Source organism: Balaenoptera physalus (genome assembly GCF_965194825.1).
Source record: "Balaenoptera physalus genome assembly, chromosome: 4".
Taxonomy (NCBI): Eukaryota; Metazoa; Chordata; class Mammalia; order Artiodactyla; family Balaenopteridae; genus Balaenoptera; species Balaenoptera physalus.
The window spans coordinates 50,400,193-50,427,032 of NC_138891.1; the positions used below are offsets into that span (position 1 = coordinate 50,400,193).

Below are 26,840 nucleotides of genomic sequence, written 5' to 3' on the forward strand. Positions count from 1 at the left end.
CTGCGCCGGGTGCACCGCAGACAGCGCCGCGCGCCAGCCGCCCAGACGGCGCGCGGGGCTGGGGAAGCCGGGTGCGCGCCTGGGGGGAGGGGCGCGCGCGCCAGACGACGGGCCGGGGGAGCCCTCGGGAGCCACAATAGGCCAGACGGCGCGCGCGTCCCCGAGGGGCTAGGAGCCGCGAGGCGGCGGCCGGCCCGCGGGCGCGGTGCTGCTGCTGGCCCCGTTCCCCTACCCCCCCGCCCCTCCGCCCTCGCTCTGCCCCGGGCGGCCGGAGACGGCGGCGGCGTCTGCGGGAAGCCGTGTGTCTCCGCAGTGACGTGGGCGGGCCGAGGACTCGGTGACGTCAGAGGACTGTGTGTAGCGATGTGTGTGGGGTTCGGAGCAGCGCCGGCACAGCCGAGGGGAGCGGGCGAGCGGCGGCGGTGGCGGCGGCGGGCACAGGTGCGGCCTCGGCTCGCTGGGGGGACGCGGCGGGAGGCAAGGGGCGCGCGGCCCCCTGGGCGCCCGACGGCAGCGCCGGGGGTAGTGGGGAGTTAACAAAGCTCGTCGGGCTTCCTGGGGCGCGGAGGCCGGAGTCGGGGGTGCGGATGCGCGGGTCACGGGTGGGGTCGGAGCCCGGGGTGGGGGCGGCGCGGGGCGGGTGTCTCACGGCGTATCTTGTCTCGCTGATGCCGGGTGGTGGGCAGGGGCAGGGCGCTGCACTTGACCGGAGCCGTCGGGACCCGGGAGACCTGGGCGCCCGTCCCCGCCCCCCCTGGACCCCCGCCCCCCCGCCGCCTGTCTGCGCTGCGCGGGGATGCCCCGGGCTCGACCCGGTTGGTCGGCGCCCAGCGGCTGGGGGATCCCGGCAGGACTCCCCAGCCGCCCCTCTCTCTTCTGGCCCCGGGCGGGCGAGGGAGGTGCAGCCTTAGGGGTGCTGAGGGTAACGCCGAGAACTTCCCGGGGAGAGGGTGCACGGGGGATTTCCAGTCTTCCCAGCGGCCCACTCAGCGGGGTGGTGTGGGGAGGGCACTGGGGGTGTTCCGAGACCGCGGGGGGGGGGGCTCCTTTTCCTCCACTTCCCACGACCCTCTGGCACGCCCCGAGGCGTCCCGGGTCTTCCTCCCCACCCCCCCCCCCCGCCGCCTCCTCGGGTTTGAGATGGGTGGGTGGCTTAGCGTGGGCCGAGGATTTCAGGGTTTGGGGGCTCCCCCATTCTAGGTCTTGCCTCCTCCCCTCTTCCTTGGCCAGCGTTGGCTGAGGTGTTTCTGTGGTGGGCGAAATCAGTACGTTGGCTAGTGGCCTTGGTCCTTAACCCTTTGGGTCTGTTTTAAGGTAAATTGCTCGCAGTTTGGGAGGCAAAAATTTCTATTTATTGGATTCCTTTTGGAATTTCTCTCAAGAAGGAAGTGGAAGAAGACTGTTTTCTTTTTTTCCCTCTTCCTCCATTTGCATTCTTTGTGAGGTCTGTCTGCCTTGTGCTTTTTGTCCCGGATTAGTCTTGTTCAAGGATGGAGATTCCCAGGAGTGGAGTCTGTAGCTTTTGGCTTCCATTAAGCAGATTCTCTAACCCTTTAAAGGGAAAGTTAATTTTTGCCTACAGTCATTCCAGAAAAGTAGCCTACACTGACTAGATGAATTGTGCACTTAAGAGTGTAACTTACATATGGTAGGTATGTTAACTAGTATCTGATTTTTTTGGATAAAACTGGTGGGTTTTTTTTTTTAATTGAGAGATGAAGTAATAGGTGATTTTAGCTAAAATGGCATAACTGAGAAAACCTTTAGTATTGAGTTTTGGGTGAGATGATCTCTTTAAGGTTCTTCTTGTTCTGAGTAGGAGTAGCCCTCTCCGTTTTGAGGGATATTATTGCAACCTTTACCCATTCTCCCAATTGCTTTCCTATTTAAATGAAGGTACTTCTAGTTAACTGGTATTAGATTTAAAGGAATCACTCAAGTGTCACCTTTGGTAAAGTGAACTCAGTTTAAGATTAAGAAACTATTTTCAAACTGACCCTTTGGGCTCTGGAGCAAATTCAAATGTAACTCTCCCCCAACCCCCTTCTCTTCCAGATTAATTAAAAGAAGAATGAACAGTAATCCTGAAGATAACTGGGCAGTTTTTCTTTAGGTTTCACTTTTAATTGTAGAAGTTCAAGTGGAGTCAGAGGCTCTTCTTAACTGGTGTGAGGATTTATACAAGCCTTCATTTTGTCCACACAGACCAACAGATCATCATTTTTAGAGAAGATACTTTTTTCCCTCCTTTTTTGGTGTCCTTGGTGCCAAATACTAAATTTGGGTGCATAATTTTGACTCAAGTAATTGCATAAACTTTTTGCGTGTTGTGCTTAAAACCAAACCAAACTGTTGCGTTGAACTTGGACATCTTGAATTGAGAGAACTGGTAACTTTATTTTAATACGTATATCTGAAGAACTTAAGAAAACAAAGGCTTCCTCGGAGGTGTGCCTCTTAAAATTATTTTCTGTGTTATTAGACAATAAGAAATTTTATAGCACTTGCAGTGAAATTATACTTAAGAGTATAAGCAGAACCAAAACAAAGTTGCAAAATCTATTGAGTAGTTTAGGGAGATCTCTCTTTGGAAATTTAAATTTTCTGTGACAGTAAGTTACCATAAGTATTGGTATACATTGTGTTTCTCTCTTCAAATAAGCAACTAGATAACAATGCAAATCTCAGACTTACTTATTTAACACAATAGTTTTTAGCAATGGAAAACCTACAGACAAATTTTTCCTTGGTTCAAGGCTCAAATAAAAAACTGAACGGGATGGGAGATGATGGCAGCCCTCCAGTGAAAAAAATGATGACAGACATTCATGCAAATGGAAAAATGATGATAAACAAGATGCCAACAGTAAAGAAGGAACACTTGGACGACTATGAAGCGCCAATGGAAACTGATGAAGAGCACGTCAAGAGAACCTGTGCCTCTGTGCCTGAACCTTTACATTTAAATCCCAGTTTGAAACACACTTTGGCACAATTCCATTTAAGTAGCCAGAGCTCTCTGGGTGGACCAGCAGCATTTTCCGCTCGGTATTCCCAAGAAAGCATGTCACCTACTGTATTTTTGCCTCTTCCATCTCCTCAGGTTCTTCCTGGTCCACTGCTCATCCCTTCTGATAGCTCCACAGAACTCACCCAGACTGTGTTGGAAGGGGAGTCTATTTCTTGTTTTCAGGTTGGAGGAGAAAAGAGACTCTGTTTGCCCCAAGTCCTAAATTCTGTTCTCCGAGAATTTTCACTCCAACAAATAAATACAGTATGTGATGAATTGTACATCTATTGTTCAAGGTGTACATCAGACCAGCTTCATATCTTAAAGGTCCTGGGAATACTTCCATTCAATGCCCCGTCCTGTGGGCTGATCACATTAACTGATGCACAAAGACTGTGTAATGCTTTATTGCGGCCACGCACTTTTCCTCAAAATGGTAGTATACTTCCTGCTAAAAGCTCATTGGCCCAGTTGAAGGAAACTGGCAGTGCCTTTGAAGTGGAACATGAATGCTTAGGCAAATGTCAGGGTTTATTTGCACCCCAATTTTATGTTCAGCCAGATGCCCCGTGTATTCAGTGTCTGGAGTGCTGTGGAATGTTTGCGCCCCAGACGTTTGTGATGCATTCTCACAGATCACCCGACAAAAGGACTTGTCACTGGGGCTTTGAATCAGCCAAATGGCATTGCTATCTTCACGTTAACCAAAAATACTTAGGGACACCTGAAGAAAAGAAACTGAAGGTAATTTTAGAAGAAATGAAGGAGAAATTTAGCATGAGAAATGGGAAGAGGACCCAATCCAAGGCAAGTTTTTTTTTTTTTAATAGCAATTTTGAATAACGGTAATGGTTTACTTTGAAATTAAAAGTCTATTTAGAATATAACTGTTAAGAAACTATTACTGCTCATGCAACAACAGCAAAAACTCATCTAAATAATATGTTTGTATTACACGTTTTAGGCTATAAAGTGCTTTCCTGTATGTGTTCTCATTTGATCTTCCAAACAACCTAGTGAGAGAAGTGGGATTATTCCCATTTTACAGATAAAGAGAATGAGGCTCAGAGAGATCAAGTGGCTTTCCCAAGATTATATAGCCAGGGAGTGGAGGATTTGGGGCTTCTTTCTCAAGCCATGTCCTCGTTTTCACACATCTTGGTTTTTGATGACTAAATCAGTTGTTTTCCTAGAACTCAAGATAATTCACACTTTGGTGTTATCTCTATTTGCAAATGATACAATAGCTAGCCAAAACAACTCTGGTGGTGGGCTCCAAACAGCTTTTTTCAAAGGTATATTTAGGATTTCTGACATTGTTTCTGTAATTGAATATTCAGACTTGATCAGTACTGGAGTACTTGATCAGTACTTGATCAGTACTGCAAAAGACAGATCTATCTGAAGACTTCGTGATTCTAGCCGCCAAGAATTTTTTTTAAAGAGAGGAATAATTTTAAAAAATTATGACAGAACAAAGATTATTTTATTTTTTATTTTATTGTTTAACTTTTTAAAAAAATTTATTTAATTTATTTATTTTTGGCTGCATTGGGTCTTCATTGCTGCACGCAGGCTTTCTCTAGTTGCAGCGAGCGGGGGCTACTCTTCCTTGCGGTGCGCGGGCTTCTCATTGCGGTGGCTTCTCTTGTTGCGGAGCACGGGCTCTAGGTGCCTGGGCTTCAGTAGTTGCGGTGCGCGGGCTCAGTAGTTGCGGTTCATGGGCTCTAGAACGCAGGCTCAGTAGTTGTGGCTCATGGGCTTAGCTGCTCCGCGGCATGTGGGATCTTCCCGGACCAGGGCTCGAATCTGTATCCCTGCATTGGCAGGCGCATTCTTAACCACTGCACCACCAGGGAAGCCCAAGATTATTTTAGATTAAATAAATATTAATATAAAAACGTCTCAGCAAAGAGATTTTAAACTTATTATTTTCCCACTGCATTATCTGGTAGGCTAAACTAGTTCATTCTAAGAGTTTGAATGGCTGGCTAATAGATAAGATTTAGGCTGTTAAATATTCAGTTTGTTGATCTGGTTTTTAAATATTTTTCTACTTGATTAAAATCAGTATAATAGCTAACACTAAGTGTTTAAAATGTGGCAAGCATTGAACAGTTTTACACGTATAGTTTTATTTGATTGGTACCACAAAAGATTGGCCATGTTTCATCTTAAGAATCTAATTTTTCCACTATTAATTAGCTTTTATTCCTTGAAATATCTCTGCCCTTTCTACTTCACAGAAGTATTAAATGACTGAAGTTTATTTACAGCAAGATTAGAGCTTGGGTAAGAAAGTAAGGTTTGGTGGCCTGTGCTTTAAACCTTTCAGGTTTTGGGGGAAATTTAGTTACAGTGTAGTTTTAAGACAGTGATTTGCTTCTGAAGCCCAATGAAGATAATTTCAGACTTGAATTCAGGGTAGTTTGCTACTTGCTGATTCCAAAGGGTCAGTACTTCTTGGAAATTCCTTGCCTGTGGCTACTAGATAAGTTTATATTGTTTAACTGATTTTAAAGCAGAATTGACTTCAAGCCAGTTCTCACATTGTTGGACATGCTTACAGCTGGCCTGGTCCCATGCTGAAAATTGTGTTTAGAATTGTCTGTATTCTCAAAATGTGGAATGCCCCTTTTGATATTTATGATATCTTGCCCTAACCTAACTAGGACTCTTACATGTCCATAGGTGGCCACATTATTTGCCAGATATTCTTGGTCCAATCTTGATTGCTCTGACATAAGCATTTTTGGGATAAATTACTTTGCCTAATATTCCTGCTCTGTGTTTGTGAGAAAAAATATCTGAGAACAATGATAAAGGTTAAAAAAAAAAAAGATGATGAATTTACTTAACTGAAACTGAATGTGCTAGGGTTTGGTTAAAATTGAAACTGTCCTTCATCAGGATGTAGTCATTTATTGTCTCAGAATTTATTAATTTGAATTCAGTTTTTATTTGGGGAAGCTGTGAGATTTTTTTCCCCATCTTTTTACTATGTTATGTTTTGCAGTATTTGCTATAGTGTTTCTGGTGTATTCTGTTATTTTTTCCAATTTTACGTGAATTTTTAAGCAATTTAAGGGAATTCGAAAATTTCCAGTAATCAGACCTTTAAGAAAGTTTTTGGGGAGTTCATGTGTAGTAATACATGCTGCCACTTCACATTTTGAAAATTTACTCCTCAAAACTTGGTGAAGTAATTCTCTTTTGAAGTTGAGATGAGAAACCGGTGGGTTCAGATGGGTCACATGCTTCTGGTTGTATAACTGGTGATTTTCACTACTTTTCCCATAAGCAAACTCAGTAGCAGAAACTGAATTTTGAGAAACATTAACTTTTCTTATCAACTTACCTTAGTATAATGGTTCTTGAGCTCTCTATTAACTTGTATGTAGACTAAGGTATTTTACTGGGAAGGGGGCAAGGAGATAGTCCTTGGCTGGGGAACATTTTTCATTATCTTCTGTGAGTCACTGAATTGGTTGCCCAACAAACCAAACACATCCAGAGGAAGCTCATTAAAAAAAGCCAAAACAGGCTTTTTTTAAAAAAAATTAAAGCATATACTAAATATATTAACCTCTTATCTAAAGGTCCTTATGTTTAGTGTGAACACTAATGTAATTGGGTATGTTTAGTTAATGTAGTCAGAGTAGTTTTTTGGGTTTTAAAAAACCCCTCAAACTCAGTAGGCAATTGTTTGAAACGTAGCAACTGTTAAATTATTTCTAAGGATGGAAATTATATTAGTGATGGTCACCAAACTATTTGCATAACTAAAAACTATTTACTTTGCATAGTTAGGAGCTATATTTAGATGGGAGAAATAAGTGGTAGAAGGTCAGTGTTCTAAGTGAAGAGCTGACTATTCTTTGCAGACACCGGAGGTATAGTATTTTGAACTCTTTCTCACTCAGGTCACCACAAGAAATAATACTTGATTTTTAGATCTGCCTAGGTTGCTTTGCAAAATGGTGTTATCAAAACTGTCTCTTCATATCATTTGAGTTTTTTATGTTTTTGTTAGAAAAATGATTGCATTTTATAGTGCACAAATATATGGAAGAATATCATATTATTGATTCTTTTCCATATCTCCAGTGGGTATTATTTATTTGATCTAATTCTGATTTTGTTGAATCTTAGTTTCTATCTGTGGAAAAAAGGTTTGCCAAGCAAACTGATCATTTGTAAGTAAAATTTGAAGGGTGATGTTTCCTTGAGATTATTTTCAAGCACATTAGAAAAACCTATTTGTAGTCAACTGATAAGATCATTATAGGTGATTCTTTGCTGTTACAGCATGTGGCTGACAGTCTCCAGTTCACTAAGTAAAGATGGTTTATGCCTTTATAATTTTTTAGGAGTTAAAATTTAGATTTCTAATGTTTAGACTTGACTACTGTTAGGTAAGTAAAATAATATAGTTTTTACTTTGCTTAGGGAAAAAACCCTAGGGATTATCTGTGATGCAAATAGATTACCTAAAGATATCAACTTAAAAGCTTTCCTCTTAAAGCCTATTAAACATTTCACTTTTTTTAGTTTTGCATTTTTCTTACAGTTCATTTCTGCGAGGTCATTGGCAATAATGATAATCCTACAAAAAATTTCTCCCCTCTTGTAAGCTATTATACTTTTGTTTAGGAAGTGTGTTTCTTAGTACAAACCTAAGTGAGGTAAAGAAATACACTAGAGAGGATGGGTAACTACAAAGAGTAGTGTTGGGACAAAATGTGTACCAGTAATAATTGTGATAGATTTGATGGTAATTTGTTACATCAGAGGCAGAGTTTGCATTTTATGATTAGCATAAATTTTTATTAAGTGGCGATAAGGTCAGAATCAAATGAAGTATTTGTGCTCATATAAGGGACGAGTATGAATATTTTTGTCTAACTTTCTAAAATTAACAACTGTCTTAATGAGTTTTGAGGCTATCTTTTTTCCTGTTTTCCCAGAATTTAGTTTACTGCTTGGCAGGTCAAAGTTACTCAGTGAAAAAGAAAAAAAATTTTAAACTGAATAAATTTTTGGGAGACAATGCTCCATTCATTGTATTTTAGAATATTGGGGATTTTTTTGGAAAAATTATGGTTTAACCCTTAATAAACTTATATAATTTGCAAATAAACTGTTGAATAAGACAACTGATCAAATGAGAGAATGGATGTAAAAGTATTTCGGAAGTTAAGAGTCTAGAAATATCAGATGGTACTTCAAACTATTATTGAAATATTTACTAATATGTATTTCAGGATTTTTCCTTTCCCCAAACATTTTCTTGATTTATCTGAAGATATTTCTAAGTAAGATAACTGAGTGTTGGACTCAGCTGTATCTCACTTTTAGTTGTTTGTACACAGTAATTATACTAGTTGGATATTTGTTTATTTATCAAAATGAAGTATGCAAGAAGAAGGTACAAAACAAGTTTGTTATAAAATATGTTATAAGAAGGAAATTTCAGTGAAATCTTTAGAATGGCTTTGGGAATAGTGCCCCCTTATGGTTTAGGAAATATAGAGTCTGTATTCATTTTATCATTAAAAAATGGTAGAACATTTTAAAATGTTAGTGTTTAAAAAAAGGCTTCTGATAAAAAGCTTTATCCTTTTGGTTGGAGAAATGGGAAAAGAATTAAGAAACTTCAAGGAAGAAAAGAAAAAGGATAGGCCTGAATCAGTACATAGTTAGCCAGTAGTGTTCTCAAACCTATGCATATGTTATAATTTATACCACTTGGAGAACAAGGAAGAAAGCAAGAATTGGATTAATTTCAATGCCTTTAGAATTCTGGGAGTAGAGAGTGTGGAGCCAGAACTCAATTTGTTGAAGTAAAGAGGTAGAACTAGTTTGGGAATCGTTTTGGTAATAGCTTGAACCTTTATTTTGTCCATGCATAAAATTTGGTCTGTTGAGGTTTCATATACGTTACATATACATTAAAATAATGTAAGGATTATATTTGACTAAAAAGGCATAAAGAATATATAATTTAAGGTGTGGTTTGGTTCCATCACTAAATAAAATATTACAGCACCATGCTAGGCAGAAAGAGAAATGAATAGGAAAGATTTAAAGTTAGTTTAAAACTCATTTTGATTCCTAGACTTAGAAATGGGTCACAGAAATATGTATGTAAAGACTAGTTGGAGGCTCCCTAGGGCAGGAATTCATCTTGTAGTTTCTAAACCTAGAATGTGATGGATGTTTAACAAAAGTTTGGATACAACTGAAATGAAGAGTCTTAGTAGCCCTAGAAAGCTACCAGTGATTTTTAAGGAGGAAAAGAGTTTAGTTTTAAAGCAAAGCAGCATTTTGTTTTTATTTGTGGTATTGAATTTATTTTGAGATTTCTAATAGCCTGAAAAGTGCATATTTTGTTTCTCTTATGGGGACAAGGAATACAAAAGTTAAACTTACTAAAGACCATTTTGGTACATAATACTACTGCTTTTATTCCATTTTGAAAAATTTTTTTGGTGTGATTATGAAAGCAATATAGGCCCATTAGAGTAAATCCTAAAAAAAGTACAAAGAAGAAAACAGAATTTCCTCATAATTTCACCATGGAGTGATAACCACCATTGGAATTTATTCCTTTACGTACATAATGCTTTGTAAATCTGTGCAAAAGCATCTGTAGAGTGCACATGTTATTAGTTTAAGACCTAATTGTTGAAATAATACATTAGGACAAACTTTAGGACATGTACTTAGAGCAATGTTTATCAAATTGCAATTTGTCACCCATGCAGCCTTTCTCATCTGGGGTTCTATGAGAGGAGAATTAAGCCATAGAAAGGATGGTATATAGTACCTTTCTAAGTCCTTTGGAGAGAAGTTAATTTAATGCATACCATGGAAGCTTTGCAGAGTTTGGGCTTAATTTTCTTGAGAACCTCAGTTGAGAAGGGTGAAGGGGATATCAAAGAAGTCAATTTACTGGGTCACCAGCATTTTAAAAATACATGAAATAGAGTAAAATTTTTAAAAATGCAATATATTGCACATAGTAAAATTAATTTACATTTTGATATTGTCAATTTACATTACTTGAAGGCCAAAATAATCTGAGATAATTTTTAAAAAGCATCTATGCTAAAATGGGATAGAAAAGCAAAGCCTTACATGTATATAGATTAAAGCTTTTCTTTAAAAATAATTTATTTTTGGCTGCGTTGGGTCTTTGTTGCTGGGTGCAGGCTTTCTCTAGTTGCGGTGAGCGGGGGCTACTCTTCGTTGCGGTGCGCGGGCTTCTCATTGTGGTGGCTTCTCTTGTTGCGGAGCACGGGCTCTAGGCACACAGGCTTCAGGAGTTGTGGCATGCAGGCTCAGTAGTTGTGGCACATGGGCTTAGTTGCTCCGCGGCACATGGGATCCTCCCGGACCAGGGCTTGAACCCGTGTGTCCTGCGTTGGCAGGCGGATTCTTAACCACTGCACCACCAGGGAAGCCCTATAAAACTTTTTATAACAGATATTTTAGTGAAAAGATGTATATGACATGGAAATTTTCAAATAATTGCAATATTAAGTGGATTGGACACCATAGAATTCCAGTGTAAAGAAATTATTTTTAAAGTCCCAGAAATTATTTTTAAAGTCCCAGAAATCAACAGGATTTTTATCAGTTTGTTCTGTTTCCTTTAAGTTTTTTTTAAAAATAAATTTATTTATTTTATTTATTTATTTTTGGCTTCATTGGGTCTTCGTTGCTGCACATGGGCTTTCTCTAGTTGCGGCAAATTCGTGGTGTGCAGGCTTGTCATTGCGGTGGCTTGTCCTTGCGGAGCATGGGCTCTAGGCATGCAGGCTTCAGTAGTTGTGGCACGCGGGCTCAGTAGTTGTGGCTCGAGGGCTCTAGAGTGCAGACTCAGTAGTTGTGGCGCATGGGCTTAGTTGCTCTGCGGCATGTGGGATCTTCCTGGACCAGGGTTCGAACCCTTGTCCCCTGCATTGGCAGGCGGATTCTTAACCACTGCACCACCAGGGAAGCCTTGTTTCCTTTAAGTTTAAGGGAGGAATATCGTTCTACTGACTTTTACATGGCTTTGTTTCCATGAAGGATTTAAGAAGAGAGTTGCACATTATAAGAATGTGAGCCTTTGCTTTTCCTGTGAGAGTCTTTAAGCACCTTAAACCTAAAGTTGGCTTTGTGAGGTAGATATGATTCTGCAGTGTGGAGGAGCAACAGACATTGTTGTGATTTCTGCAGATCCATCTTTGATAAGTTAGTGGAAGTGCTTAGACCATATTGTTCCGGTTTTGCATTAGGTTGATTAATTCTAATAATTACAATGAAACGAGGCACAAAACTAAGCCTTAAAATCTCATAAGTAGCTATTTGCTACCTTGTAACACTATTCCTGTTTCAGTTGCTGAAACACTCATTCACAACCTGTTGGAAGTATTGAGGAAACCTGATCCTATTCTGAGAGATTCAGTTTCTTTCAGTAGGAGTTGTTGGCAGCTGTCTGGTAGGGTGTCTTTTGTGTCCTTCTGAAATCATTTATGGACCACTTGAATGTCTTAGTATTATACACAGTAAAAGGAACCTGGCAGGTATATTGGCTTTATAGCTAAGGAGTTGTTGCTTAACTATGTGTTTGGTCATGTGTTTACTAAGGTTGCTAACGATTTATGTTTGGCTTGTACAAAGTAATGTGTATTTAATATGCACTATATTTTACTTTTTATGTAAGCACATCATTATAGGAGATAGACTATGAAATTTATCAGTCTACTAGTCCTTCATATGCTTACTGGCTTATAAATACCAAAATGTAAAAATTAATCTTTGTCTTTCTAAATTCTATTTTAAAAAATATTTTAAAAAGATTTAATTCTGATTTTTTGAGGGGAATTTTTGAAATCCCATCAATACTTTGAGATATTGTCTTGATTTCTTTAGTTCATCAATGTTTGTCATTAGTCCTTAAAGATCATAATATTAATCTGACACTGTAATTAGAAACTAAAGTGCCACCCAAAATCAAAGTTTATTATTGAAGATAAATCTGGGAATTTTAAAGCATTTTGATTTTTGGTTTTTGGGGTTTTTTTTAGTGCAAATTGGAATGTTAGTATACAAAGGGTGCTGAGTGGGTGGAATTGCTTTTGTAACTAGAAAGTGGTGACAAATGCTTATTGGTCTTTTTGTAAATGAAATCAAGTTCTCTAAACTATTTGTCATTGTGAGGCTAATAAGCATGGTACCAAAATACAATGATTCTTTATTAGGAAACCTGATTATTAAGGGGTCGTGTGTACATAACACAGTAAGTTGAAATTTAGAGAAACTTGCATAAAACATTTCCTAATTTTTACTTAAAGTTAACTTCTATACATTTTGGGCTTATTTAAATTTTGCTTTCATAGACGTTATTTGTTGTTTTACGACTTAGAGAAAGAGCTTTTGGAATGAAATCATATGTCTGAAATTTTTCTTATATGTTTCAGATGAGGATGCCATCTGTTCATTTTGTGGTAGATAATTATGGGGAAGTTGGGCAATAGAAGTATTTTAAAATCTTAAGGCTCTAACTTAAGCTACTAAGTGATCTACTTCTCTTCTTTGCCAAGTAATGTAATGTATTCTATTTTAATGTTTAAGTACACGAAGGGAATTAAATTATTCTCATATTGAAAGGTAAAAGAAAAGTCAATAGATGTGCGTATCTTGTTGTCTCATTTTTATTCCTGATCAGTAGTAGCATTATTGCTGTGCCATTTAATTATACTGTTATTTTTTTGAAGACCTAATTTGTATGTTGCCACAAATGCAGAATAGATGAGAAAATCTGGCATGCCCGTGAATGTTCTGTTGTATAATATGTGCTTTTCGTAATTGTTTTTAACATGCAGTTAGGATAATTTGTTATAAATGTGTTTATGGCTTACCACAGCATATTAGGTAAAATTAACTCCCAACATTTTATCATGGTTAGTGTTGTGCATTTCCCCATCATTTATATTATTTAATTTGTAGATCTGATCTCTAAAAATACAACCCAGAGACTGTTAGGATTGTTGGTACTTCATTGAACAGAAGGGTGTTAAATGTGCAAGAGACTATCTTGTGAGTTTCGTGGTAGCAGATTAACCTTAAAAAAGGCCACCCTGGGAATTAATGAGCTACACTGTCATTCAGAATTCATTCAGCAAGTATTTATTGAGTCCCTACTACATGCCAGGCATGGTGCTAGGTACTGAAAATACAAAAGTGATTAAGACAGTACTTGACCTCAAGCTGCTGTTTAAGCAGAGGCCGAATAGCCACTCGTCAGGGATTTTGTATAGGGAGTTCAGACATTACCTAGAGGACTGCACTAAGCGATCTTTAAGGAAGGTTTTTTTTAATAACCCCTCCTCTATGACTCTCTTCATGTGTTGGTGCAAGAATAGGAAACAAAATAAAGGTCAGAAACTGGAGAGGAATGGATGTTCAAATAGAAAGAATGTGCTAGCAGTTATTTAAGGTGGCATTTGAAGTTTAGAGACATCATAGAAACAAAGCTATACTGAGTTTGGATCATGAATAAAGGTAAAACTTATACAAATCAAGCTGTAGAGTTTTAAAATGAACTTGATCAAAATTGAATCAGATTTGAAGTCAAGATCTCTGGCTGAAGAAGTTTAGAATTTGTTATTCTGAAGATTTGACATTCCAGTTATCTGTAATAGGGAAAACTTTAAAATATATAAATCAATTTTAGTAATTTTAATTAAAAAAATCTGGAAACAGTTGATTTCTTGGGCAGTACATCCAGAATTGTCTCAGATATAAAACTGATTTAAAGTGGAGCTTTCCATATTTTCTAAATAATGAGTTTAACAAATAACTTCTAAAAATGAAATTCTCATTTAATTTGAGCCAATCTTATATTTCATCGATTTGTTAGAGTGAGCTTATCCCTGCTCATTAACACCTCTTTTATCACAGTGTTGGGGTGAAAAATGTTCTGCCTAAGTGAGTTTTCTAGATGATGAAACTACTCTTCTCAGCACTGTGTCTTTTTAAAAACTTTAACCTTTTTTTAAATGAATTCTAAACTGTCTTAAATAGTTTTCAGTCTTTCTAAATGGTATGTGTATGGTATATATATATGTATATGGTATACTAATAAATATAAGTATAAATATCGACTATAACTATGTCATGTTGACTCAAGACTTCTTAAACATCAGTTACTCTGTTGTGATAAGGGTAGGGAACAATTGAGATGTATTAAATTATTTGCCCTGGCCTATGTGTGATAAAGCCCTCAGATTGTCTTGCTTTTCGAATCAGTTTTTGTGTTTGTGTCTTGTAATTCTCGTCTCTCCCTAGGCTGTCAGCTGGCACTTGGTATCTATCATTTAGTATTTCTGTTGCCAGCAGTCAGTTCCCTTTCTAATTTATAGTAGAACTAAGCTATAGGCTGAGAAACTGTGTAAACAAATGATTGATTTATTTTATAAATAAGCAGTTGATTTTGCCCCAGATTCTGAACTTTAGAATACTTGATCAGGATTGTGAGGTTTTGAAACAAATTCTACTCTTATAGAGTCTAGAGGCCCTCACTGAATACTCACCTCTTAAATCCTTTCGAAATGCTGTTCTTTTCGCTATAATCTTGTGCTCTTGTTAGTCTTTCAAATTCCTTGCCCAGTAATTCTTAACGAAACATTGATCTCCTACCAATATGTGTGTGTGTGTCGGGGGAGGGGAGACAAAATATAAAACAAACCAAATGAGGAAGTTAGTAACCACAGGTTATTTATTCTTTTCTATCTCAGTTTCTGAACCTCAGTTTTCTGAGCTGTAAAATGGAGATAATTATACCTACTTAATGAGGTATTCATTAGAACTAAGCAGGATATAAAGTTCTTATCATGAACTTTGAGGTAGCCAGTTATCTTCTTCTCTTACTTTATTTACAGGTAGAGTTCATCCTTCAGGGCTAAAAAGAACTTTTCATATTTATGAGAAAATTGGTTTACTGATAAGTGTTAGCAGACACAGTGGTTTTAAAGTTTGGCAAAATATTGCTGTAGAATGTTATCTAATATAATATGCTAAGAAATACTATAGGGATGGGGGGGTATATTCTAGGTAATTGTAACAGCGAGAAAAATCAGAACTTACCAATGCTGCACATTTGCAGAGTACTATTATTTAAAATGGATTTTTAAAATAGATTCCATAAGTATGATATTTGATGAAATCATTCTGGTAGTCCATGTTAACATACATGCTAAAACTGTTCTTGTGATGGGACAGTTCATGTCTCTTTTGGTTTTAAGTGACTAGACACGGTACTTTAAGGAAAGACTGCCTTATTAGAAGATGATTCTTAATAACATAATTCTTTACTAGTCAGTGTTCTCCGGAGGCAGCCTATGGCTCTATCAAGTAGATACATAAAATTACCCATCACATCCTCCTTCAATAAACTTTTCCCCTTCCACATTTTTCTACAGATAGATACACCACCAGGAATGGAATTACAGTCATGGTATCCAGTTATAAAGCAGGAAGGTGACCATGTTTCTCAGACACATTCATTTCTACACCCCAGGTGAGTGGATATGGGCTCATTCATTCATTCATTCAACATCTATACATCAGGTACTATTCTAGGCCCTGGGAATTCATTTTATAGTTTTAGGGTTTTTTTGCTAATCAATGAAATGAATTATAAATAGTGTTGAGTATTTGAATTAACCTTTCCTGTGTGTTTCTATGTGGTTTTTTTTCCCCTAGAAATAGGTCATTTCTTTTTTTCCCTAAAGTGAAAAAAATGGAAGTTTTCTCTTTATTGCCTTACTTCCCTTCAAGAAGTAAACCAACTCTTCAAGAGTGTGGTGTGCAACTTTGATATTTTAAAACGAAACTTTTTTGAAACTTAGAGGATTTCATAGTAGCCACACCCCTCAAAATCAATTTTCATATTTTCAATAAAAATGCACCTTAGATTACAGTTTTTATTTATAAAACCTAGATTTTTATCTGCTACTGTACATATTTATCTCCCCAAGCACAGTGATAAAGAATCTCAATCTTACTTACATTTATATAGTTCCTTCTATTCCTATTACATTTGAAGTAAGTTTTTGGGCAGTAATAAACCTGTCAGTTTTCTTAGCAGAATACTGAATTTTCATTCTCAGAATTCATGTGATTGGTAAAGAGGAACCATATAGGTGTCCTGTACAAGGAAAATGTGATACGAGACAAGATTATTTAGAGTTCAGAAGATGAAGTGTTAGGTCAGTTAAATGGTTGCATCTTTTGGCTAAAGGTTAAGCAGATTATAGTTAATCATATGGCACTTAAATATCTAGCTCAAATTTTGTTCCATGAGTCTCTCAGATAATCTCCTGAACAATTTTATATGAGCTTTGAGTAAAATTGGTAGTTATCCCTTTGATCTTAGTTTTGTACAATTTATTATTGCTGTTTTATCAAATAAGTAAGAAATGCTAAAGTGTTTTCAGAAGATTGCTCTGTGGGGTTTGATCCAAGGAGGACTGCCCAGTAGCTGGGCAGCGTTCAGAATGCTGGTTCTCTCTCTGAGAAGGGAGAAGGGCCCTGCGAGCTCTTTGTTGGGGCTGTGATGAGTCAGGGCATAGCCTTGCAGTGTGGGACTGAATCAGTCTCACCACAATAAAGAACAAGGATTCCTTGGTTTGGAGGGGTGGCAGACAAGGAAATAGTCCTCCAGAGTAGTGTATAGTCTGTTTTCTTTTGGCATAAACCTTACCTACTCAGGGCTGTTGAACTGCTCTGTAAAGTACTTCATGGTTTTAGTTCTCATGTGGTTTTGAGGGAAGGAGAAGAGACTGATTTTCCAGTATCTTTTTAAGTGCTTAGAAACTACTTTTTGTAAAATAACAAAAATAACCTCATAATTTTGCTCTTTCTGCCTCAACTACTTACTTTTTCAAGAATTCCTTTCTATGACCCTTATTTTCTGAGTTGTTCTGTTATCTGGTTTGATTAAAAAAAAATTGTTTAACCATAGAAATTGATGTAATATATTTTGCTTTTTACCTAAATGTAATATGTATCTTCTTTTGCCATTCTTTGTTTTCAGCTACTACTTATACATGTGTGATAAAGTGGTTGCCCCAAATGTGTCGCTTACTTCGGCTGTATCCCAGCCTAAAGAGGTCACAAAGACAGAGGCAAGTAGATCTATACCAAGACACTCAGAGAAGCCTCACAGTAGTGGGAAACATCAAAAAATAGTGTCTTATCCAGATGTTTCACTGGAGGAACAGGAGAAAATGGATCTGAAAACAAGTAGAGAATTATATAACCGCTTAGGTAAGTATTCAGAAATTATCTTTTTAAAATCAAATATCTAATAAACATATTCAGCATTTTCAAAGAGGATTTCTATTTAAGAGAATTTTCCAGATAATGGAAGCTTTTATCTTAAAAAAAAAATGTCACCTTTCAAAACTCTTGAGTGACTACTTAGACCCTCAGTTGTTCTGCTTATCTAGAATGGTGATAGCTATAGAGGCTGATGAGCTAGAAAATAGACTACATGGCTGCATATTGCAAGTGACTTTTTTTTTTTTTTTATTTTATTTACTTATTTATTTATTTATGGCTGTGTTGAGTCTTCATTTCTGTGCGAGGGCTTTCTCCAGTTGCGGCAAGTAGGGGTTACTCTTCATCGCGGTGCGCGGGCCTCTCACTATCGCGGCCTCTCTTGTTGCGGAGCACAGGCTCCAGACGCACAGGCTCAGTAGTTGTGGCTCACGGGCCCAGCCGCTCCGCGGCATGTGGGATCTTCCCAGACCAGGGCTCGAACCCGTGTCCCCTGCATTGGCAGGCAGACTCTCAACCACTGCGCCACCAGGGAAGCCCTGCAAGTGACTTTTGTCTAATTATTTTTTCTTCTTCCTGCCTTTTCTTTACTGTCAGATTTCTTAAAAGGTCCTTATTTTTCTTTCTAATTTGCTGTGAACTGAGAAACCTTTTAACTAATAATGTGAAAAGTATATGATAATCTATAAAAATATTGAATCAACTTTGTTATACACCTGAAACTAATATAATATTGTAAATCAACTATAATTAAAAAAAAAGTGTATGTAAGAGTAGTTAGGTATAGGACTCAGAGACACTTAGTCATGGAATAAGCAAGGTCTGAAAACTCATAGCTGTGGGAGCCAGGCAGATGGCATAAATGCAGAATGCTGGCTGGACATTAAAAAAAAACTGCATAGTTACAGTGCCTTTTAAAATACCGTGGACCAGACAAGACATGTCTGCTCACATGCTGCCTGTGTTACCCTCTCCATAGATGCAGAGCTTTGCTTGCAGCTTAGGCAAGTGTGACAGTTCTTCTCAGCTTTCTCAGAGCAGTCTAAGAGTCCTCTAGTTATCTGTTTTCATAGATAATTGAGATTCTTCAGGAGTTTTTGTACTGTAATTTTGAGATTTTTAAAACTCAGTTGTCCTTGGATTTAAATATGGCAAACAATAATTAGTAATGAAAAAAAAAAAAAAATAATTAGTAATGTATTAATACCATTATACCATGTTTGCATTATATTTCCCAAATTATTTAATTCTAGAGACTTTAAAAAAATTGTTGAGATGTAATTCATATTCCTTAAAATTTACCCTTTTAGAGTATATGATTCAGTGGCTTTTAGTAAATTCACAAAGTTGTGCAATGATTACAACTATTTAATTTCAGAACATTTCATCACCCTAAAAAGGAACCCTGTAATCCAGTAGAAGTTACTCTTCATTCTTCCCTTTCACCAGGCTCTGTCAGCCATCAATCTATTTTCTGTTTTTATGGATTTGCCTATTCTGGACATTTCATATAAAGGGGATCCTACAACATATGGCCTTTTGTTGTCCAGCTTCTTCCACCAAGGATATTTTCTGAGTCCATATTATAGCATGTATTAGTACTTCTTCCCTTTTTGTGGCCTAATAACATTCTATTATATGGACGGATAACACCGCATTTTGTTTATTCATTCATCTGTTGATGGACATTTGGATGTGTCCACTTTTTGGCTATTATGACCAATGCTGTTATGAACACTTATGCACAAGTTTTAATGTGAGCGTATGTTTTCATTTCACTTGGCTATATATTTTGGAGTGGAATTGCTGGGTCAAATGGTAACTCTGTGTTTAATATCTTGAGGGACTGCCAAACTTTTCAAAGCAGCTGCACCATTTTCATTTCCAGCAGCGGCTTTTGAGGACTCCGATTTCTGCACATCTTTGCCAACACTTGTTATTGTTTGTCTTTTGATTATAGCCATCCTAGCGGTTGTGAAATGATAGCTCATAGTTTTGATTTGCAATTCTCCAATGACTAATGATACTGAGGATCTTTTCATGTTTTTATTGGACATTGCAAATCTTTGGAGAAGTGCCTGTTGAGATCCTTTGCCTATTTTTAAATTGGGTTGTCTCTTTACAACTGAATTGTAAGAGTTCTTTGTACATCATGGTACTAGACCCTTATCAGATATAGGATTTGCCATTCTGTCAGTTTTCTTTTTACTTTCTTGGTAGTGTCCTTTGAAACACAAATTTTAAATTCTGATGAAGTCCAATTTATTGTTTCTTTCATTGCTTACTTTAGGTGTCATGTCTAAGACACCATTGCCTAATCCAGTTAAGAGTTTTAGCTCTTACATTTAAGTCCATGATCCATTTTGAGTTAATTTTTATATAAGGTGTGAAGTTCAACCTCATTCTTTGTATATGGATACAGTTGTCCCAACACTGTTGAAAAGAATACTCTTTCCTGATTGAATTGTTTTGGCACCCTTGTTGAAAACCAGTTGCCCATAAAAGTATGGGTTTGTTTCTGGACTCAGTCTTTATGCCAGTACTACACACAATTTTGATTTCTGTAGCTTTGTAATAAGCTTTGAAATTGGGGATTGTGAGTCCTCCAACTTTGTTATTCTTTTTCAAGATTGTTTTGGCTATTTTGGTTTCCTTTTATTTCCATATGAAGTTTAGAATCAGCTTGTCAATTTCTGCCACAAAGCCAGTTGAAGTTTTGATAGGGGTTGCATTGAAAAAGTAGATCATTTTGGGGAGTATTATCATTTATTGTAGTCCATTTGGGCTGCTGTAACAAAAATAACATAGACTGGGTGGCTTATACCACAAACATTTACTTTTCAACGTTCTAGAGGCTGGGAAATCCAACATCAAGGCACTAGCAGATTTGGTCTGGCAAGGGCTTGCTTCCTGGTTCATAGATGGCCATCTTCTCACTGTGTACTCAAAAGGTGGGAGAGCTCTCTGGAGTCTCTTTTATAAGGGCATAAATCCCATCAATGGGGGCTCTACCCTTATGACCTAATTACCTCCTGAAAGCCCCATTTCCTAATACCATTGCATTGGGGGGCTAGGATTTCAACATATGAATTTTGGAGGTCACTGACATTCAGATCATGATATCATCTTAACAATATTAAGTCTTCCGACCCATAAACATGGGATGGCTTTCCATTTATTTAGGCCTTTTATTTCTTTCAATAATGTTTCGTAGTTTTCATTTTACAAGTTTTATACTATTTTGTGAAGTTTATCCCTAAGTATCTTATTATTTTTTATTTCATTTGTAAATGAAATTGTTTTCTTAATTTCATTTATGGATTGTTCCAGTGACTTTTTAACAGAGTGATATTCATACTTTGTTACTTCATTTTTGCCTTTCAAAGATCCATCAGTCTCGAATAATTCTACAAGCAAAAAGAAACCTGAGCCTACCACTTGCAACTTAGCCAGAGACACAAGCAAGGCGGGAATTGACCGTGATGCTGCAGCTTCGTCTCCACTTCTCGTCAAGGATATCATTTGTGAGGATGATAAGGGAAAAATCATGGAAGAAGTAATGAGAACTTATGTAAAACAACAGGAAAAACTGAACTCAATTTTGCAGAAGAAGCAACAACTTCAGATGGTAAAATTGTTATCTAAACGATAGTCCATTGTGAAAAGATACTTTTGCATATTCTTAAGGAAAGTCAAGATGAGATGCTGTTAAATGTATTTAAGATTATTCAGTTGTACATTTATAAGAAAGATTAATATACTTTAAAATTTTTAGAGAATATAGTTTTCAAGATAATTACTTATGTATAGAATTGTTATGACAGCTGAATTTTAGATATGTTCTGTCCTGTTTTTTCCTGAATTGAAAATTCTAATGTGATGGAAATAAAGTAAAAATTACATTGTGATTCTTTAAATTACAGGAAGTTGAAATGTTGAGTAGTTCAAAAGCTATGAAGGAACTCACTGAAGAACAGCAGAATTTACAGAAAGAGCTTGAATCTTTGCAGAATGAACATGCTCAAAGAATGGAAGAATTTTATGTTGAACAGAAAGACTTAGAGAAAAAATTAGAGCAGGTAATGAAGCAAAAATGTACCTGTGACTCAAATTTAGAGAAAGATAAAGAGGCTGAATATGCAGCACAGGTAAGAATTACACAGTTTGTATAGTGTTGCCCTTTCAGTGTGGAAATTGAAGCCGTTATTTTAATTTCATTAAAGAAATTACTTTATGTTAAGCTCGTTTCATTTAGACTAGATTTCAGAATAGACAGTTCTGTTAAACACAACTTTATATCATCCAAGATGATTTTTTGACCTTGATTGCTTTATTACTTTAAACTTATCAGGTTTCTGTAGTTTAGTTGTCCAAATTGCTAATCTCTAGCTATCTGAATATCAGAGGTTATGTTATTTTAATGTAGTATATGGGCTTTCAAATCAACGAATTAACAAACATGAACTGTTGCCCACTATGTTCACAGCACTCGGGCAAAAATGAATAGTAGCTCACAACTTGGGGAAGGTGAACAAATAACTCTTAACCTGAGCCAGCTGTGATGAGAGGTATACTGAAGTGTAGGGCATAATGAAAGTGTTCTAGGTGTTCAGTTCTCTTGACCTTTTGTTTCACCTTCATTTTAAGGTCGTGTCAAAGTCTGATTAATAGTATTAGATATTCAAGAGATGCATGCATGAAATAGTTCATTTTTGTAATAAGTAATTTGAAAGGAGGTCTTTGCCATGATGTGAGGAGTAAGTGGAAAAACAAAACTGAATGAAAACTGACACAGTCTTCTAAATCACACAGCTGGCAGAACTGAGACAGAGATTGGACCATGCCGAGGCTGATAGGCAAGAACTGCAGGATGAACTCAGACAGGAACGGGAGGCAAGACAGAAGTTAGAGATGATGATAAAAGAGCTAAAGCTGCAAATTTTGAAATCATCGAAGACTGCTAAAGAATAGAAACCTTTGAAGAGATTCATCTGTGTGTTCCCAACAGGGTTTATTTTTGTTTGTTTGCTTTGGTAATTGAATTATGAACAATTTATCTGCATGAAAATAACTAGGCATTGTATCCATTTGTAGATCAGAGAAAGTGAAGAGATTATATATTAGTATATAAATTTTTACATTTTCCAAATGAATGAAAATGTATGTTTCTTTGTACTTTTTTTTCAACCAGCTTAGTAACAGTACTTTACGGTTTCAACTATTAGATAATCTGCCTATATTTCTAATGCAATTTAACAGTTGCATACTTTTTAAAAGCTGCATTGTGTGATAGAAAATAGTTTTGATCAATTTTGTTATCCATATTTTAGATTCAATTTTAGATACAATGGTGGCTTCATATTTCATATATAGAGCTACTCAAGGAGTTGAATCTCCATTTTTTTTCATGAACACAATCTCCTTTCTAAGTTAATATAGTATACTCATTATTATAATCAAAATTTGCTTTTATTTTGTTCATATTGTGGAATGAATTTCCACCAGTTCTCTTCTATTTAATATCTCCTAAGAGACATTTTGTCAATAGAGGAATTTCATTGATGAGGTTATAGCACACCCCGTGGGGAAAGATAACATGCTTTCTTATACACTGCTGCTAAACATAAGAAGCGGTTATAATTAGATTTTCTGTTTAAATGTGGTTATATTTAGAAAAAAATTTTTATGCAGCAACTTTAGAAGAGGGAATAAAATGAAATAATTTTTGAACTTTTGTTTATGTTGTTAATAGTGTTGTGAAAATATTAATGTACTTGAGAAAAATTGATACCATTGATGTACATCAGTTTCCATACAATCCATAATCCTCCTGTACAGTTTTTATATGTAGTTGTGGGTCTTACTGAAATTTATATAATGGATTTGTTTTCCTTAATGGATTTGTTTTCCTTTAAATTGTAAAATATTAAACACTTTGAAGGTTATTTTGGACTTTTGTATGTTTAAATGTTAAGTCTTACCAAAATGTGCACGAATGGACCATTTTCAGTTACTATTTAATATCAAAATCAGGAATTTACAGTCAACTGGTAGTGTATGATAGGTTAATATAGGGAAGTTTAGTTATCTGCTACTAAAAGGTTTTTAGATGATTTTTAGAAGACAGGAATTCCATAGTTTGGGGGAGGGGCAACTTCTTCTGCACTTTTCTTTTTTTTGCACAGAAAATCCTGTCATTCTTTAATGGCAAATTTCATATTAGTTAATTCTTGGCTTAAAAGATACTAGGTAAAATTCTTAGTATGCATTTTTTAAAGAAAGTTTCCTGAAGCTACCATTAATCAACATTATTATCCCATGAATTTTATGTTTATGTTCTCGTGTAAGGTACTGTATGAAATTAACTTGAGAGCTAAGTTTATTTTTTAAATATATCAGCTAAGGTTAAGGTTATTTACTATTCCCATCTTAGACGATAGATACTTGGTATAGAACTTCAAAAATAAGTAGGTTATCATTTAACCAGTTATTTTCATATTTTGCTTAATGGTACTTACATATCCTAAAAGAATTTTTGTACTTCCCAAAGTATAGTTTCTTTACTAGAGTATGGTCTAAATGTGTATTTTCTATTTTCCATTTAACTTTTACTATATTAAACCTGCAATTAATTTGTTGATTCTTGTTCCTCCTTAAGGAGGAATGCATGTTAAAGTGACATACATGAACAAATATTAAAAATGACATACCCTCCTAATACCTTTTCTTTATCTGGAGAAAGAAAAATCACAAATACATTTTATGATACTGTTTCATTTTAGTTGTGTGTTAGTTGTGTCACAGCTAAACTTTTTGGGAGGTATAATTCAGGCCCCTATAATTTCATTTATTTTTCTAATTCACTCAAAATCTACTTATGTTACTTAGTTAAATGGTAAGCTTACTTAAGTTTCAACTCAAAACTTCTAAAACAAATTGCCTAATCTTTGAAATATGTTATTTAAAAGTTCTAAGCAATGCTTAATCCCCTTTAAATTATCCTAAACTCTTAATTTAGAGTTAAGAGCTATTTTTTCTAGTTCTTCACATAAGGGAAACTTGCCACATGAAATTGTATAGTTTTCATTTTCCAGAAGATACACTGATGTGCCATCAGTTTCTGTCTAACTTCTTTGAAAATGTTTTTTTAGTCAGTTGTAAATAGTATGCCTATTATAGTTAAAAGTAATTTCAAGTTAAACTGTACAACATAGCTTGAAAATATAGAGACTCTGTAATACTCTACAAGTGGCCTCTGCTAAAAATATCCATAGAATTATTCTTCTGTTTTTGCACGCTCATTTTGTGTGTTGGTTGCTAGCTTAAAGTTTGTTTCAGTGTTAGTTTTTGTGTGCCAATTCATCAGGCAAGCGGATTTTCCCGCAGATGTCATAATATTTTTCTTTTTAGGAAAAATATAAAAATATTTACTTTAAAAAGCTGCGTTAAAGGAACGGCCTATCAGAAGTGCTAGAGCATCTTTAAAAGGAAGAAAAGGTAGAATGTTAGTTTACTGTGTGATGAGTAATGTTTAATTTGGGTGATGATAGTTTCTATACTCTAAACTTTATGAGAAAACGGTACCAAATCTATAGTAAATGTAAAACCTGCTGTCATTGAGGAAGCTCTAAACAACCCTGGTTTCACAAATGCAACTTGTAACACTAGGAAAGGCTTTGACCAACAACGTAAGTTTGGCTTGTGCTTTCGTTTTGTAAAGCATATTCTTTTGCTTGAATTTCTGTGTCCAGGAGAGTCAGGATGTTTTATGGTTCTTGAACTAATTTTATATCATATTTAATATATTACCAGTTGAGCTATAAAATCATTTGTACATATTGAATTGAAAACCAGTTACTAAAGTAGGTGTAATAGACTGAGTACAATGATACTTGCAGGTTATCCATATATTTTAGAAGACATGACAGAACAACCATTTTATTTGCACATCTATAGCTTCTGTTTGAAGGAAAGTAAAATGATAAAGAAACTTGAGTAACATGAAACATGCTCAAGGTTATTTCCCTAAAAGTAATAGGAAAGCTGGTGCTGAAGGTTTTTTATCAGTATCTAAAATTTTCTTCTCAATGACTTATGTTTTGATTGCTTAGGGAAGAATCCTCATTTTTATTTGCTCTTACACATTTAATCTGCACGACAGGATATTAAAAATTAATAGAATGAAAAGTTGTGCTCATACTGTACATCTGTTTCTGTGCTTGAAACTACTTGTTAGTTTTTATTGAGCTGCCAGCAATAAGGGACACATTACTGCTGTATTATACATCGTGGGGTTGAATAACTTAAACAGCTTAAAATTTTTTTCTAGTGTAAGACACTTAAGGATTTCCATTATTGGAAGAGATTCGTATGGGTATTCTATATTGCATCTTTTTTAAAAGGACAGTCTCTTTTTTTTCTTTGGTAAAATCTTTCCATTTTAATTGGCTTCTAAACTATAACGCATAATGCAATTTGGAGCCTGTTGTTTAGTGATAGAATTAAATGTCTTATATAGTGCTACTGTGTTTGAATTAAATTGAACAAATGTAAAAACCGACATTTTAAAAATTAAGCCCAGAAAACAAAATAGTGTATTAAGTTAGTTGAATGTAAGAGAAATTCGTAAGATTTTTTTTTCTTCAATATAAATACCTCACTTGAAAATAAAGCACAGCATACTTAAAGTAGTTCTAGTAAAAAAAAAAAAAATCCTACTAAAAGAATTGCTAAATTTTGAACAACTCTTGGGGAATTATAGTTTGGGAGAAATAAAATATACTTGCTTTTGACCATTCTGTTAGAAGTATTTATTTGTCCTGATAATTTTAAGCCAACACAGTAGTCTTAAATTATTTCTGAAGTTCTAATCTGTGAAGGCAGTAAATGAAAGATCTGTTATGCAACTGTTGAAACAAATTGTTGACTACATTGACCATAATTCAATTTAAAATCTTGCCAATGATGTACAGTTTTATGGTTAAAATTGCTGTGGTTGGTTGTATTACATAACACACAAAACTGTCCTCTACCTCACGTGAAATAAATATTTTATATGGTTTTACTATAAAACAAGACTCATCTATCTGGTCACTTAGTTTACAAATTTTGAATTATATTTATTGAAACATGACATACTGTGCTCTTAGCTTATACCTCAACTGTATTTTGTGCTGTTCTCCATTTTCATGCCTTGTAAATAACTTGTATAGATTGTGGATTAAATTCCAAATAAAAACTTTTAATGCCAATGAAATTGATTCAAGCTTTCTTGGTATCCTGTGTGAGTTCAGTGTTCTTGTTTCTTAAGATTGACATTTTCTCCTTTTGTTTCTTTAAAGTCTATTCATTACACAGCAAATAACTAACTTGAGAAACTTTTTAAATTGTAAAATGTGAAATTTTATGTAATATTTTATGTGATGAACATAGCATTTTGTGATTATTCTCTTTCAAGATACTTGGACTCTTGCTTTAACATCTTTTCCTCACCTCC

The 26,840-nt window shown here is 36.1% G+C and overlaps 1 protein-coding gene across 3 annotated transcripts; it reads left to right on the forward strand.

Moving 5' to 3' along the window:
* SKIL (SKI like proto-oncogene) lies at window positions 1–26,600 on the forward strand. 3 transcript variants are annotated; one of them, XM_082458975.1, is made up of 7 exons: window positions 1–441; window positions 2,056–3,821; window positions 15,488–15,581; window positions 17,100–17,332; window positions 20,731–20,972; window positions 21,268–21,423; window positions 22,157–26,600. In XM_082458975.1, exons 2-7 carry the CDS (start codon window positions 2,720–2,722, stop codon window positions 22,313–22,315), a joined length of 1,986 nt encoding a protein of 661 aa, XP_082315101.1. In that variant the 5' UTR covers window positions 1–441; window positions 2,056–2,719; the 3' UTR covers window positions 22,316–26,600. The 3 variants fall into 3 exon arrangements, with proteins under 3 accessions (XP_082315101.1, XP_082315099.1, XP_082315100.1); XM_082458973.1 differs by having other exon boundaries at window positions 2–441; window positions 21,268–21,492; XM_082458974.1 differs by lacking the exon at window positions 1–441 and adding an exon at window positions 470–1,648 and having other exon boundaries at window positions 21,268–21,492.
* Window positions 26,601–26,840: the final 240 nt, after the last annotated feature.

Excerpts from the sequence above, each read along its gene's own strand:
- SKIL (XM_082458973.1), top strand. The coding sequence starts at position 2,720 with ATGGAAAACCTACAGACAAATTTTTCCTTGGTTCAAGGCTCAAATAAA. Across the intron at positions 15,582-17,099 it reads CATTCATTTCTACACCCCAG|CTACTACTTATACATGTGTG; the intron begins GTGAGTGGATAT and ends CTTTGTTTTCAG. Across the intron at positions 20,973-21,267 it reads AGAAGCAACAACTTCAGATG|GAAGTTGAAATGTTGAGTAG; the intron begins GTAAAATTGTTA and ends TTTAAATTACAG.